A 16,848-nucleotide genomic window follows, 5' to 3' on the forward strand; every position below is an offset into this window, starting at 1 on the left:
TGTCTTGCCCTCTCCTGCTGCCAGGAGTAACAGGCTCCAGGAGCTGGCAGTAGTGACTGCAGAGTCCTGGGCACCTTTCATGTTTTCTCCCTCACTTCCCAATAGGGATAAAACTTTGGATGTGAGTGTATCCTTAATTTTGATAGGCTTCCCCAGCACTTCACAAAGCAGTCGATCAGGGTGAAGGCGAGCGGTTTCTTGCCTCTTTTTAGCCTCTGTTGCGCTGTAGCCGCTGGAGTCAGAGTCCTTGCTGCTTTTTTGCCTGTCTGCACTTGCTGTAGCATTTGTCAATATTAAATTTAATTTGTGCTCGGAGCACTTTGCTACCGGGGAAAACACAAAGCTCGCTGAACTTTACCTTCCCTGTGTGTTCAGTCCAGCCAGCATTAGCAAGCCTAATGAACTCTGCAAGGTTGTCCTACCCAAATGTAGGTCAACTCTGTTGACTGAACACATTGTGTGTTTAGAAACTGACCTTGTAAAATCCACTTGAAATTTATCTACCTCACAACCCAATGAATTGCTTGTTCTTTTACAATAGAATGTATTTGTGTCCAAGCATCAATCCAATGGGTCAACATTAAAGTGGTCAACATCAACAACAGACATTTATTGAGCGCCTATTGTGTGCAAGGCACTGTACTAGGTGTGGGGCTACAAAGACAAAGGAGAGACAGCCCCTGCCCTCAAGGAGCTTACAATCTAGTCTAACAGACACACACATAGAAAGACACAGGACAATCAAGGTAGCATGTCATACTGGGGCACAAGTACAAAACAGGATCTCAGTCTGTTTTTATTTTCATGTACATTTCAATACCCTGAGTAGGTGGGGGAGTGAGCTCTCACCTTCAAAGCCTTCGGAACAGCCTCACCCTTTCCACTTCCGATGGACATCTTCTGGTGTGCTAAAACCTAGGCCATCTATAACTCCTCTTGTCCCACCTCCTCAGGCTTCACATTTTAGTTTTTTAGGGTTTTGTTTTTGAGAAACTTCAGAGAGGATGACATTCTGTCCTGCTTTGTCCAAGATGACCCTTCATTTAGGACGTAAACTCCTTCCTTTCCCAGTCTAGGCCAGCCAGGAGGCACATAGCTCCTGTACCTTTGTCTTGTAGTGGGGTAGACTCCGGCACCCACCATGCTACTGCTGTAGGAGACCCTACACCAAGTCTGTTCCTACACAGGTCTAGAGTTAACAGCCCACCGGGAAGACCTCACCAACACAACACTGGAGCTTTTTAGAAGACAGAAGGATCTGGAGAGGGTGATGACAAGGAGATGGGGCCTCAAGAGAAGCAGGAGGATGAAGGAAAAGACTAGTGGGTGTGAAATGTGCAGAACAGGAGAGAGGCTTGGACCTTCTGTCAGGGTAGGACTCCCTCTGGGAGTCTCAGGGTCGCTCACCCAGGGTCACGCACCCATGGCAAATGTCTGGAGAGGTACAAAATAGGTACAAAGGTATTTAAACAGCCCTGTCTTCATCCTAACAGAATTTCTACATTTTCTTTCACTTCCTACCATTCATTTACCTTCTAAATAGTCCTTTGAAGTTGAAATATAGTATTTATTTCGATATGAAATTATCTGTGTCTGTTCTGATGTCGTTCAGATGGCTCAGAGACAGAGAGGACTGGGAGACAGGTGCCATGTCTCTAGAACACAAATCCGGTACTAACCTAAGGATTCCGAGAGGCCACACAGCTTACCCTTTAGGGCTGTTTGTTTGCATTTAGTTTTATGAAGCACTGAACTCAGTGCTGTCAGGACCTGTGTGTCCCTGAATCAGTCTGTTTTTACGCCTCGCCCTAAGGAGTAGAGAGTGGGGTGAGTAAAGTATGGGGCTTAGCTCCCTACAGCCTGTTTGTGGAAATAGGAATCACACAGCCAAGTCCCCACACAGCACACTGAATATTTACCTCCTAATGTTCTTTTAATGGGCGTTTTCTTGGGTGAATATTTACTGTAGAATATTAAATGTGAGATTCCTCTTTTTATGGGCCATTTGAAGTGATTGATTTTGTTTGTGGATTCCTGTATCTTTGCCCATAATGGCTATCTATTGTAATGGCCTCTGCCAAATGTTCTTGTGCTGAAATAACAGAAGCCACGGATCGGCCAGCTGTGGCATCATATTACTGTGGTCTTAAAAGATAGGAGGAGGCTGACGATGCCACTGGGGAGAGAAGCAAAAGGTATGCAACACACCAAGTATGACTGAGACTTCAAATCGCCTGAAATCATGAAGTCTGTAAACAGGGTTTGTGTCTTTTCTATCAGAGTTTATGTTTAATGGTGTTGAATGGCGTTAAGTCTGACAGTTCTGAAATGATGGTGGTAAGACATGAATTCAATCGCCCACAACCAGGTCCATCAGCACAAGCCATCAGAGCCCTTGGCATTTTCTTTAATGCTGCAGTAAAACCATGACCCAATGATAATTTCTTACACTTAGCTACACCATGTTTTTGAAAAAAATATATGAAGTCACATATTGTAGCTACATGTGAATTTACAATATTTTCCTGTGAAAGATCCAAGATTCTGGGCGTTTGGTTGCTTCTCATTCTTTTGACTATTTGAGAGGAGGAAATTACAAAAGATGGGCTTATCTTGATATTCTTTGTGGGCCTTTCTTTTTTTCCTTTTAAAAAAGAAAACCAGAAAACCTAAAGATACTCAGACGCGTGCAACAGTAGGTCAGGTGATATAGTTACACTCCGGCAGGTATGCTATTCCAAATTTCCCTAAGTACAGGAATTGTCAAAGGAACCACTTACTTACATTTCAACAAATAATCCCTTCAAGGGATTGTGAAGGTGACCCATCAATCAGTTGTGTGCAATTCATACTCTTCTGCTTGTGTTCATGAGAACACTGCTCAGAGGCCATGCTGTGGTAGAATAAAAGTCATTTTCTTACAAAAACTCAGAAGACACTTGAAGAACGAATTCCACTATGCCTTAGACAGCAATTTCAATTTTTTTTTACTGACTTTTAATAACTCAAGCCACAATAATACTTGGTTTCTGCTGTCTGGATACCTGGACTGTATTTGCACCTCCACAATGGTACTCTGCATAATTAATAGTTCTACTTCATGAAAGGGAAAGGGACATTATCACTAATTAAGAAGAGGGAAAGAACTGGTGATGTGAGACACCTTTAATCACAAGCCCTGTCCTGTTTGTAAAGTAATGCCTGTTCCCTCATGGCATTAGCTGCTGCCTTCAAATCTGTCATTAGATACACTAATGCTCCGTTGGCAGCATGCAAAGAAAAGTCTAGTATAGTCTTTTCTGAGCAACCTAACTTTTTAAAATGAAAATCTGTAATCCTATTGACCTTGGATTTGAATGAAGCGAGTGAGTGAGTCCTTCCTATTACTTCTAAGACTTGCAGACAGTGGGTCAGAATGGTTCACGGGGCAGTGAGCTGTGAGCTGAGGAATGACTTTGTGATCTCTTCTCCACCCCTCCCTCCTTCTCTCACTTTTTTAGAGAGGCAAGGGATAGAGTTTGGATAAGAGAGACCCTGGAGGAAACCTGATTTCTACCTGGAGGACCCTACCATTTCACTCTGACTTGAAATTTCCAGCTACTGTTAGAGTCATGTCAATCCAAGTGTCTAATCCTCATAAAGGTCAGCGAGAGGCTCATATACCCTTAGTTTGCAAGAGGAACTCTAGGGATCTTCCGGTATATTCTAAAGAAGAGGAAAGCAGAACTTCAAGAGAAATTACTTGTATCAGTTGCTACTGAATAAAGCTGTTGTATCTTTAAATTCCTCTCATTAGCATCTTCTTTGTTTTAATAACATAGTTTTTGGTTTTCAACTTTGTTCTTTTGAACATTTATGTATATTAGAAAATGTTATAGCTGTTCTTGTTATGAAAGAGCAATTTGCCTGAGCCAAGGGGTTCAAACAATGCCACACATTTCCCTGTCAAATATAGATTTCAAGCTAATAATGAGCATTGTGAATGCAGTAACTCATCAGCCTGATTCTAGGCCATTCCAACCACCATTCAGGATTAAAGAGTCAGGAAGAATAAATTGCCACATAATCATAATCTATAAAAATACTGCCTAGAGTACACTAAAAAACTCTCAATAAATAAATAGCAGACATTTGCTTTATGAAAACCATTGGAGATGTGCTCTTCAGAAACATGTCCATATGCTCAGGCTTTTTACAAAACACAGAGTCTGACAAATGATGAAGATATAGGTTAGGTTAGGTTATAACCTGATTTAAAAGAAAAAAAGTCTTTTGACATGGATGCCTGTAAAGAAATGCAATTAAAGGTGTTGGGCTGCTCCTGTTTCGGTTTTGAAGGCAATATTTCCACCCTGGAGTGTTCCTAGCCATGGCAGTGTCACGGAAGCGAGGGTTCGGTCTCCTTTCCAAAGAGACAACACTCATCAGGACGCGTTCATTCTGAAAGAGTCTCAGGCTGGGGGTCACTGAAGCGAGGGTTCGGTCTCCTTTTCAAAGAGACAACACTCGTCAGGACGCGTTCATTCTGAAATACTCTCAGGCGGTGGGTTCTGTCCATGGTGCTGAAGGGCACCACTGTCCAGTTTCCTTCCCTGCCTGGAGTTCAAGTCCTTCCTCTCGTGGCTGATGGTGTGGACACCACACCTTACTCTCTGGCACGCGCACCCGTCAGAACACAGGTTTATCCTCAGCATGATTCACAGGGCGTGATTCTGGTTTCCAGTCTGGTTGAAAAAAGTGAATGTTGAATGTCCGTGCCCAGTTCTTAAACACCCGCTTCTCTGTGATGAAACGGTGGTGACTGCCCTTCCGTCCTCGCTCATGCGAGAGGTACATTGTACATTCATCGGGTCCAGAAGGCTCGTAGTAATGATAAGGTACTGAAGGGTGCTTAGGATCCCTGTGGGAGGAAAGCGAGATAACTGTTAAAGAAGAACACAGCAAAACAAAACAAAAACTCAAACCATACACAGTATAAAATGTGCTTTTTCATTGACCAATTCAAGAAGGATGTTATTCTTATAAGCTGAAAGACACAAATTATATTTTCTCATCAGATGAACTTCAGCAGATTTTTTTTTTTTTTTTGTGCTGAAGCAATAAGAAAACAGAGAGGGTTTTGAGGTTGTAAAACAAGTGCAGCATCAGAGAGCTTAGAAATGTGCTGTTGGATGCACAGGCCACAGGCTATAGGCACCGTGTGTGTGCATCGTTATACTAATGCTTCTAGTTGCCACACTTGTTACTAACCTCCCCACAGCCTGAGAACGTTGGAAACAAAAACTAAGCAGTCTGTTTGCCTCCCCACTGCAGCACTCTGTATCCACAGGGTCTTCCCAGTGAGGCATGATTTAAAGGACCGTACCTGACCTGGCTCCTCCCTGGAGTCATTCCCTCCAACCTTGCTCACTCTACTTCAGGCACACTGAACCTTCTGACTGTCAGCTGTACCAACTGCTGTGGAATAATCCTCTTGTACACCGTAAAGATTGGTCATTCGAATTGGTTTAATAAGCACTAATTAGCCAGTAGCCAGGCAGGAAGTTAGGTGGGACAATCAGACTGAGGACTGGGATGAAGAAGGGTGGAGTTGAGAGAGACTTGAGCCAGCCATCCAAGAAATAAGATGCCAGAGGACTGGTAAAGCCACGGCCATGTGGCAATACATAGATTAATAGAAATAGGTTAATTTAAACGTAAGAGCTAGTTAATAATATATCTGAGCTAACAGCCAAACATTTTGTAATTAATGTAGGCCTCTGTGTGGTAATTTGGGAAGTGGCCACTGGGAATTTGGGAACACATGGATGGGACAGGAAAGCTCCATCTCCATTTACAACCAACCATTCCCCTGCCTCAGAGCCTTTGCACTTGAGGATGAGCACCTGTCTGGAATCTTCCTCATGCATTCGTCTTTCTCTCTGTTAGAAATCAAATGCATCCTCCTTGTGATGGTTTGCCTGAGAATGCCCCCACGGGCTCAGATATTTGAATGTTTGATTCCCAGTTGGTGGACTGTTCAGAATTAGGAGGTATGGCCTTGTTGGGGAGAGTGTGTCACTGGGGGTGGGGGCTGGGGTAAGGTTTCAAAAGCCCATACCCAGTCCAGTCTCACTCTGCCTCATTTGTGGATCAGGATATAAGCTCTCAGCTATTGCTCCAGCACCATGTCTCCCTGCCTATTGCCATGCTCCCTGCCATGGTGGTCATGCATGGACTAACCCCCAAACTGTAAGCAAACCCCCAATTAAATGCTTTCTGTTATAAGCTGCTTTGGTCATGGTGTTTCATCACAGCAAAGGACGGTGACTAAGACACTCTTTGAGTACCTCACCTTCCATCCCCTTCACTCCACCCGTCAGTTTCCTTAGTGTATTAATCTCCTCAGAACTGCTGTTGTTTACCTATTTATTGTCTGCTGTGAGGACAGGGATTTATCTCATTTCTGGGACTCTGCCTAGTATGGAGGTAATAAACAATGTTTGAATTTCTGTCCTTAGATGGAGTGAGCAGCTGAATGCCACACCACTACAGACATTTTCTCCTCTAATGGTTCTAAGTCTGATTTCATGGGGTAAAAAAGAAGACAGCCAGCAGGCAGACACTGTTTTAGTCTCATTGTTGTAGGTGGACCATATGTCCCATGTCTAGTGTCCCTTGGTCCAGAAATCCTCAAGTCCCCTCCTCCATCCCTTCAGGAGAGACTGACAGTCCTAGTATGTTTTTACTATATCCCCCATCTCTGCCTCAGATAAGAACACTTGATCAATTTCTTCAAGGTAGTAGACTCAGTTCTGACATATGTATGTGTGTGTGTGTGTATGTGTGTGTGTGTGTGTGTGTGTGTGTGTGTGTGTGTGTGTGTGTGTGTGTGTGTAGGCTTGTTATAAAGAGACAAATGTGCTCTGGTTTTAGACTATTAACCATTATAGAATAGTGCTTCCACTTCTTCTGAGCATGAACAGTAGACAGCCTCATTAAGGCTCCCACCAGGCAATCTTTGCTGTTTTGAGCCACTAGGCATGTCCAGTCTGCTGCCATGTGTGTCTCAAGATAGCTGGAATGCAGCCTGACATGTGTGTAGACCACAATGGCATGTCATAAGGTCACAAGGTCGGACACTCCTGCTAGGGAAAGGAGCAGGCTGTTGAGTAAGACTTTTGCAGTGGCCTTTCAAAACCTGATGTCTGAAGGCCCTCCTTTAAGACAGGAGCTATCCCCAAGATGCTCCTCCTGCTAGCTACCCTCCTACTCTTTTCCTTTGAAGGCGATCAATACTCAGATGAGTTTTAGAGTAGCAGCCTTCCCAGGGTCAGAGATCGAAGTCTTTTATCAGGAGAGGTGTCAAGTCTGTGGCTCTGACGAGAGTACACCTCCGGGCAGCATCTCCTCTTAGGTTAAAGTTGTTCCAGGAAGAGAGATTTATTTCCGTCATGCCAGCCCAGATGCTGTGCTGGGTTAACCCTCTGCATCTCTAATTTAAGCCTGTCTTGGATCAGGGACTGCTTCCCCGCCCAGTCAGTCTCTACAGATTTCACTGACTGCCTACCCTAGACTCGGAATACCATAAAGTTCAGTAGAAAGCATTTCCAGTACAGCAGACTCATGTCGGAGAAAATTCAGGTCGGAACCGGCCACTACTTATAAACAACAAACAAGAAGGGGCAGAGAGCTTCATGGTGAACCCTGCCTGTTGTCAAAGCACGAAAGAGGCTGAGGTGAGAGGATCGCTGTGAGTTCCAGGCTGGCCTGGGTCATAGAGTGGGACAAATATAAAACAACAGCAATGCGTAAAAAAATCAAGACTCAAACAAGCAAGCAAGAAAACAAGGTGTCTGCATGTAAAATCCATCTCTGTGTGTGAAATCCTTCTCTGAGGGTTCATATGGCATGACTGGGGAAGGCTGCCAAACTCATCTGCCATGCTATTACAGGGGTTATCTTCCTTTCATATCAATTTAGCTTTTCAATGTGATTCGCCCAGGTTTTAGCCATCTTATTGGCATCAATCTACTAAAGAAACAATTAGCTTTCTAAAAATATCATGTGATTGATGCAGCATCTAGGAACAGAGGGTAATTGGAAGTCAGCTAAAGGATGCTGGGGATCAATTTCCTTATCCAAGAGGGCCATCTCTTTGAGTGAAAGCTTATTGGGTTCCATATTGATCACCTACAGGGAGATTAGATTTATGTATTTGGGTACCAGGGTTTCAGAGGTGTCCATGTGGCCATTCATGGAAGTGAAAGTTATTTTTATCTTTTAACGCTTAGTCCAAAGAATTGAAAAGCCCTTTGCTGGGCTTGGGAATGCAGATCTGAGACAGGGTAGGAACTGCCCTCTAGTGTGGGAATCTGCCCTCAGCTGCAATCCACCTTTCCATTCAGAAAGTCTTCCTTTGCTTCAGGTCATAAGCCCTTTTGTTGCATCTCCAACATGCCTTTCCCTCTTCATATTCCTCATCCCATGGAAACCATCAATGTCTGTGAATTTCCATATGCCAAAGATGTGTTCAAAGGGATTTGGCACTGGACTTCATGTCTGGGGCTGGGCTGGGGCAGATTGGCCCAGAGTAAGTTCCCCTGCCTGTCTTAACTTCCTAAAGTCAAGTTCCACAGTCTCAACCAAAGGAGGGCTGGTTTGCTCTTTCTTTTTAGAGAGAGCAGATGAGGAGGGTGAAGGAATTAGCATGTAATACATATGGAAGCTTTAAGGAACTATCACCACCAGCATGCTGCTGCCATGGATTCTGGTTTAAGTCATATGGAGAGGACCCAGCACAAGTGGTTTTTGAAGTGTCTTTAAGGTTGAGCATCAAAATAAATATCAGCAATATTGGATAATCTAACTCATGAGGCAAAATAAATATCTACAGCCCCATGAGGATTGCAATAAAGAACTGAATAAATAGTTAACAAATGGAGAAGTAGCCTGCCATTTCAAAAGAATTCAAATTAATAAATACAGAAAAAAAGAGGAGATTCAAAATTACTCCCAGGACAGTGTAGTAATTATTGAAAACAAAGTGTGCCAACCAACCATTGGTAGGAAAGAGATGGGAGAAATATGTTATCTGCATGGTCTTAATGTATCTCCCTCAAGATAAGTGTTAATGACCTTGTGAAAAATAGTCACTGTACAATGAGTAAATTCAGCAGGAATTCTGCCAATCAAATGGTTGTCAGCAGCAAGAGGACAGAGACACAGGTTCACATTCCACCCTCTCTAACTTGAGGAGTTTCCTTGGTAACTTAAAGGGACCTCATCTCCCGCCAAATTAGGATTTGTGACTGTGGTGCTGAAGGAACTCTAGGACCCATCGGTTTAGTGAAGCAGAGTTGGTGATGTTATTAATCGTATTTTCAATGCAGGTTTAAGATGAGGATTAAGGGAAGGAGAGGCACTCAGAAGAGAGTAACACATGCTCAACACATGCTCAAGTAGAGGTGCGTGCTCTGAAGAGAGCGCAGGAAAGGAAGACATACCCAAGCATGGACAGAGGCTCCTCAAGGGAGATAAGCAATTAATTATCCCAGAATGAGCCATTTGTACCATTTTAGTGGCTCTCAAGTTGTCTCCCAAAAGGCCCTCAAGAAGCCCTTTCTTTCCTTTCTCTCCTGATGAGACACATGAGGTGGCTCCATGATGCTGGCAAAGACTCAGACCTTCAACCAGATTCCCAGGCAGAGGACGTTTCCCACTCCTTATGTCCTCAAGGATCCTTCCTGAGCATCACTAGTAATAAACTATAGTACCGCACGTACAGTTTGATAGGAGATGTTCATCACATCTGTGGTCCCCTCCTCAGGAATGAATAACAAGCTAATTACAGGGAAATATCAAATAAATCAGACACATGGGGAATTCTAGTGTGTGAGCACTGACCAGTGCTCTTCAAAGGTGACAAGGTCGTGGAAGACAGGAGAGGTCTGCAGAGACTGATGCCGGCTGGGTAAGGTGCTGACATCCTGAAAGGGGTCTTGGAGGAGATAAAGGCTATTAGCAGAGCCACATAAGGTTTCACTGAAGTCTGGAATTTAATTGAGTAGCACACTGATGTTAATGTCTCAGTTTTGGTAATCAGACCACAGTTATGCAAAATGTCAGCACAAAATAGTCAGAGGAAGGGCAAATAGACTCTTTATGCACTACTTTGGCAGCTTTTGTGTGAATCTAAAATTATTTTAAACACATATATTATAAAGGCTGTATATTTTGTTATTTTTATATTCATTTCAAAATAAACAAAACAAATGCCTTAGGATATTCTTTTCTATTCTACCCATACAGCCAGGGTAGAGAAGGTGTGTGTGTGTGTATGTGTGTGTGTGTGTGTGTGTGTGTGTGTGTGTGTGTGTGTGTCCATGTGTGTGTGTATGTGTCCATGTGTGTGTGTGTGTGTGTGTGTGTCCATGTATGTGTGTGTGTGTCTGTGTGTAACATGAATCTAAAATGGTCTTATTAATGAAAACAGATCTGGAGCCAGGTATTGGGGGGTGAATGCTGAAAGATCAGAGAATCAGAACAGGCCACAGCTAACCTCACCTCTCCAACTTCTCAGCCAATCCTGTTTCCTCAGACTGGAAGCCTCTGTGTCCTCATCCAGAATGAATCTCAGCTGAACTACTGCTAAAAGCCTTAAAAGCTTAACAGATCTAGTTCCTGGTCCTGACACCTTATATACCTTTTTGCTTCCTGCCATCACTTCCTGGGATTAAAGGTGTGTGTCTTTTCCAAGCAAGACATGAGATCTCAAGTGCTGGGATTAAAGGCATATGCACCACCATTTTCTGGCTTCTATGTCTATTTAGTGGCTGTTCTGTTCTCTGACCCCAGATAAATTTATTGGGGTGCACAAAATATCAACCACATCTGTGTGTGTCCGTGTGTGTGTCCATGTGTGTATGTTACATGTTCACACAAGTGCTGTCATTATTGTGGAGGACAGAGGATAAACTCAGCTGCTGTTCTTCAGGTACTTTCCACTTTATTTTTTGAGATGCAATCTCTCATTGGCCTGGAGCACACCGAGCCAGTGAGGCTGGATGGTCAGGAAGCACTAGACATCTACTGTCTCTGCTCTTCAGTCCTGGAATTGCAAGCTTGTCAGCACATTATTTCCCCCATGGGTTCTGAGACGCCAACTCTGGTCCTCATGATTACAAGTAAGTACTTACTTGCTGAGCCAACTACCCCAGCCCAGGGGACACTGGCTGAGCCAACTACCCCAGCCCAGGGGACACTGACTGAGCCAACTACCCCAGCCCAGGGGACACTGGCTGAGCCAACTACCCCATCCCAGGGGACACTGGCTGAGCCAACTACCCCAGCCCAGGGGACACTGGCTGAGCCAACCACACCAGCCCCGGGGACACTGGCTGAGCCAACTACCCCAGGCCAGGGAACACTGGCTGAGCCATCCATACCAGCCCCGGGGACACTGGCTGAGCCAACTACCCCAGGCCAGGGAACACTGGCTGAACCATTCATCCCAGCCCCGGGGACACCTCAGCCAGAATTGACATTGCAAGTACCTCAGGTCTTAGCTTACATGCTCTGTTTCCATCTCCATCAGCCCTCTTGGGTAATCATGAAGCTTCCACTGTGCAGATTAGTGTGTCCCCCCCAGGTAGAGCTCAGTGCCTGGATTTAGGCACAAACTCTGCTCAGGGACCACCCAAGTTGCCAGACTTGACCATATCAGCCCAGAGGCCTCAGCACTCTCCATATACTAACACATTGAATCTTCCCAATGGCCCTGTAAGGAACATGCTAAACTTAGGCATGGAAAAACTAAAGAAGTTTCAGAGCCAAGATGGGGACCACCATCAGCTCACTGTGGACACACTACTCTTAAGGGGTGTTTTATATCTTGGCTAAACTTCTGACTCCCAGGTGAAGTCTCTGTATTAATGGTCCCCATGTTTCTGCTTGTCCCACCCACAGGCAGTAAGAGACAGCTTGCTTCCTGTTACATTCTTCCTCTCTGGAGGACCTTCTGAGTGGTGTTCACTCTGTGTGCTTTATCTGAGTGTTAGGCAGGTGACAGGTTCATGCACATCTGTTCACCAATATAAATGTCATCAGGAGTTTGCAATGTTCCATTTTCTAAAAATACTTTGCAGGTAATCTGAATAATCAGGGGGTGTTATATTATGGAAATGCAGGGGAGGGATACTTCAATTCAAGGGTTCAGAACATTCCACCTCAAAATATGATGTCTTCACGTTGAAGAGACGGCAGATGCAAAGTCAACTCTTTCCCTGCCCTTGCCCCATGAAGGGACCTTTAGAGAATTCTTGACCTTCCTGTAAAGTAGACCATAGAGCCTTCAGCCCAGAGGAAAGAAACAGCCTTACCTCAGGGCATAGAGATTACCAGAAAGGCCGAAGAAAATCGCAGGAACTTGGCCTGATTTATCGTCACTAGTCCATACTTCCTGTCTAATACTGCTTCACAACAGTCTGCTTCCTCAAAACTAGCCTGAAAACACATTTCCCTACTCCCTAGAGCCCGGGAACTTTCTAGACACACTTCTGTTTGGCATAGTACCCATCGTATCTGAAACTCAGGAAATGCTTGAAGAGCAGAGTGGAATGAACAGTGGCTGTGGGCCTGGGTTACTCTGCACTTGGCCCACACCAGAGTCCTTTAGAGAAAACCACTGTCACAAAGCAGCCCCTGCCTCTGCCCGTGGGACTCATGAGCCACCTGGATTTCCTACTGAGTAGCCTCTTCAGCAAGAAATTAGCTGGTTACCTGGTAAGCCTGTGGCATTACCACCACATCTGGGGAGCACAGAGCACCCAACACCAGCTGTTTGTCCTTCACAGGAGAGTAAGCCACCGTGCTCTCCTTCCTGACTCCTAGGTGGCACCATGATGTTTCAGAGAGATCCATGCCTGGGAGACAGCAGCTCATGGAAGCGGTCAGTCTCAGGTACACGTTAGCCATGCTGTGGCAAAGCTGGAGGAAGTGGTGAACCGCCAGGAGGAAGCGCACTGTAGTGTCATGCTTCACTAAACGTGAGCCACACAGGTGGCCCCGCCATTGTCTACCTGCCCACCCTAAGTGTCGGATTCTGCTCAGGGGACCATTGCCAAGTAGGAACTGTCCCTGCCGCTTCTGCTGGCAGCTTTATTAATGCTCACTAGCTAATAATTCTAGCAGAATCAACTCTCTGGTATTCATGATACCTTTGAGATGTCCTTCACATTATGGATGAGATATTAATTTAGTTCCGTGACAGTGATCACTCTGAATCATTACTCCACTAATTAATAAGAAATGATGTCTAGCAAAGAATTGTAAACTTGGTAATGTGCTAAGTATGACCGGAAATAAGATTATTAGGTAGAATTTAAATGCTTGGTCCATTATTATCACAAATAATTTACAAAGGAAATGATATTAAAAATACTCACCATAACTTAGTTTAGAAAGCAATGATAACAGAGCTTTCCAGCAATTTATAGTCCATTCAAAGGATGGATTAGGCTCCCTATCTGGAGACGGCATGATTTAAGGGGCTACCATATACAGAATAATACATTTTGATGCTGTCACTGGGGCAGCACACCATTAATTCTCTCCAGCTTTCTGAACACCGATGGATATGAAGTCTGGCAAGGGAGGGTTGGTGGAGGCTGGCACTCAAGCCCCTCTCTAGGGATCCAGCCAATGCTGGCCTCTACTGACCAAATATGAAGTTACCATTTGCTAATTACGCCTTCCATTCGTCATGTCCTTTTATTTGACTTGCAATTAATGTTTTGAATCAAATTCTTTTTTTCTCTAGCTTGGTTTTTAATGTATGTGTGTCTGAATGTATGTGTCACGTGTGATGGTGCCTGTGGAGGCCCAGATGTTGGAACCCTAGAGCTGGAGTTACAGGAGGTTGTGAGCCACCTGCTGTGGGTCCTGGGAACCAAACTCAGATCCTCTGAAAGAACAGTATGCACTCCTCACCCCGAGCCATCTCTGAGCCTCCAAATCAAATTCTTAAACTGCCAAGGGGGAGTCTTTTGGTTTGTCAATGAACTGATTATACTGAATATACACCATGTTCTGGACATGATGGCAAGATCTAAAGATCAAATGGGGACCGCGACATCACTGCCTCCTCTTAATGAATGCATGGGTAAATGAAGGAGCTGGAGAAGCCGTTGGTGAGCTGGGCAGAGTGGAGGTACAGTAAGGCCAGTGAGCCTGCAGGGCTGACTCATGCAGGAGTGGAATTTGAGCTATGATGGCTAAACAGGAAGGTGAAGGGTTAACAAAGCAGGTACTTAAGATCTGCAGATCTCTGTTCAAATCCTGCCTCTGTCCCTTATCAGCTCCAAGACCTTGACTGGTCTGTGGCCTCATTAGTAAAATACTGGAACCAGCATTACACTTCAGATTGTCACAAGAGTTGATGAATTAATCCATGTGTTTATTCTAAGCTCAGGGCTGGCTTGGGATGTGTGCACAGGAAATAGAAGCCATTACTTAGGAAAGAGCCAGCAGTCTCCTGGCAAATGAAGGAAGGAAAAAGTGGAACTCCATGCTGAGGACAGGGGTATGTCTGTAGGTTCAGCTCTCTGACAAGGTTTTCTGCGTGGCTGAAATAAATTTGGGTGGGTGGAGAAGACAGGACCAGAATAGTGTGCAAAAGATGTGCCTCCCGAAGCCTGCCGGACTAAGCTAGAGAGTATGGACTCTGTTATATGAGAGCTGTGCCAAGTGATAAGGGTCATGGCTGTGGTGAGATCGACCCTCTCAGGGATAGCTGAGGAGGAGAACAACCAGGGTTGGCATGAGCAGTGTGAGATCGACCCTCTCAGGGGTAGCTGAGGAGGAGAACAGCCAGGGTTGGCATGAGCAGTGTGAGGCGATGGCGGGAGTCTCGGGAGAAGGAGCTGCTTGCTGCTCCCATGGCTTTCAGCCAGGAAGGAGTTAAGTCCCCAGGCCTTGCACATTGTCCTTATCTGCCACCATGGCCATCTACTTCTTCCCTTCGTGGTTTTTAAATGTGAATACCAGACTAATCTTCTTCCCAAAGGGCCTATTTACTCAGTATTTTAGGGCCTCCTAGGAATGATTTTGTTATTGAATGACTATTCAAGGCAACTGAGGTTCATGGGGTGAAGACAGCCAGACCTCCAGAAGGCCGGTGGAAGAGGGGCTTCCCACACCACCCTACACTTCACACCTGCGGCTCCGGGATTCATGGATTCCTCAACTGTTTGCCTCTCAAAGAATTCAGCCCACCCCTAGCCCCACATTCCCCTGACACCACACAAAAGGCTGCTGATCCAGTCAGGGTCACTACAGTCAGGCTGCTGGGCTAACTCTGACAGTCAGCGCAAGCCTCTGTCTCTCTGTGCCTCCTTTTTCCTGGAGATAAGGAACTGACAATTACAGTGTCCCAAGAAGCTCGTGGACACTGTGTTCAGACTGGAAAGCAGCGGGATTCTATCTCAGACCAGAGAGGCGATTGGACTTCTTATCTGCCAGGGGATCTCCGGTTGCAGAGGAATCTTACACAAGAGCCCATTTATATGGTCTGGGAGGGGTTTCCTTTGGTCAAGTGAGGAGGGAGGTCCTTACCCAGGCATGCAAAAACTCCTCCAAGTTCACTTGAAACTAAGGATGGGTATTTCAGAAAAGGTCCAGGGGTTGGATGCCCTGACAAGCAGATGAGCATTTTCTCCACAGGTACCACCCACATAACTTTCTGACCGTTGTGACTAAACTCTGACCAAGTGGGATTCAGGCCCTGAAGTCAGACCCTGCCTCATTCATCTTCCCTCACCTCCCCAGCACCCCACATGGCCTAGTGGAATGAACAGAAGTCTCTGTGCCTACTTTCATGGATGGCCTCTTTTGAAGGTACCAATTGCATCTTCATCTAAAGCAGTTAATTTGTGAAAATGAGCAGTGGCTGAGGTCTGGTGCCATGGTGAGAATTGGGGAAAACTTGAGAAGCCAGAGAATGGTTAGCTCTCTGAAGGTAGCCTTGTGATAGTCCCCATGTAGCCTTACGTGTGCAACTGTCAATGGGGCAGAAAAGAGACCCGGCTCATACTGAAGAGCATTTCTATCCTTCCTTCCCAGGACCCAGCGCCCTCGGTAACTGAGCACTATTGTGCCTTGGGGCACCTTTACAGAGTGTGCCCAAGGGTCCCCCGTTTCCAGACTAGGGAATATTTCCCTCCTGTAACCTCAAGGCGGGGCTGAGCTCCCACCAGTTACTAGTGGACTCATCATAAAATCTCAAGACCACTGCTGATGCCCCTAGCATTTTATAGACCCGAGAGCTGAAACTTCTGAGATATGGTCACCGAGTAGCTTGACCAAGTGACCAAGGACCAGTGAAAGTCAAATAACTTTCTCAAGTCCACAACTCTCTTACAGGCAGACATGGCTTGTTTTACCCACAGGAAACTTCCTAGACCACTAAAGAGAGAGTGGGGGACAGAGTCACCTCCCCGATATTTAAAGAGTACCTCCTTTATGATGGAGAGTGAATCCACTGCCTGGTACCCTGCGACTCTAAACACGGAACCAAACACACAAGACTGACCATATAGAGGTCACCTTCTGGGGCATTCAATGAACTCAGGTCAAGCCATTACTAACCTTGTAATATAATCCATCTTACCTCCTACAGCTTAGGGTGTACTACAACTACATCTACTACTCCTCAGCTACTTTCAACATGAAGCCAAAGGTAGAATGGTCCAGTTAGAGAAAGACAGACTTATAGTTGGTTTTTCATTCTCTGAGGTAGATATTATGTTCAAAGGTCATTTGAAGAGGACTGTCAAAAATGCTGTTTAATAGCCACATGGTGAGTGACATCAC

At 45.2% G+C, this 16,848-nt stretch overlaps 1 protein-coding gene across 1 annotated transcript in view; it reads right to left on the bottom strand.

Moving 5' to 3' along the window:
- Positions 1–580: 580 nt before the first annotated feature.
- Positions 581–16,848, bottom strand: part of St6galnac5 (ST6 N-acetylgalactosaminide alpha-2,6-sialyltransferase 5) — a 177,953-nt gene continuing 161,685 nt past the window's right edge. Inside the window, exon 5 of the mRNA XM_006989511.4 lies at positions 581–4,900. Within this exon, the coding sequence (XP_006989573.1) occupies positions 4,669–4,900 (232 nt within the window). The 3' untranslated portion in view covers positions 581–4,668. The remainder of the gene's footprint in view (positions 4,901–16,848) is intronic.

This window comes from Peromyscus maniculatus, chromosome 6 (assembly GCF_049852395.1).
Source record: "Peromyscus maniculatus bairdii isolate BWxNUB_F1_BW_parent chromosome 6, HU_Pman_BW_mat_3.1, whole genome shotgun sequence".
NCBI classification, from domain to species: domain Eukaryota; kingdom Metazoa; phylum Chordata; class Mammalia; order Rodentia; family Cricetidae; genus Peromyscus; species Peromyscus maniculatus.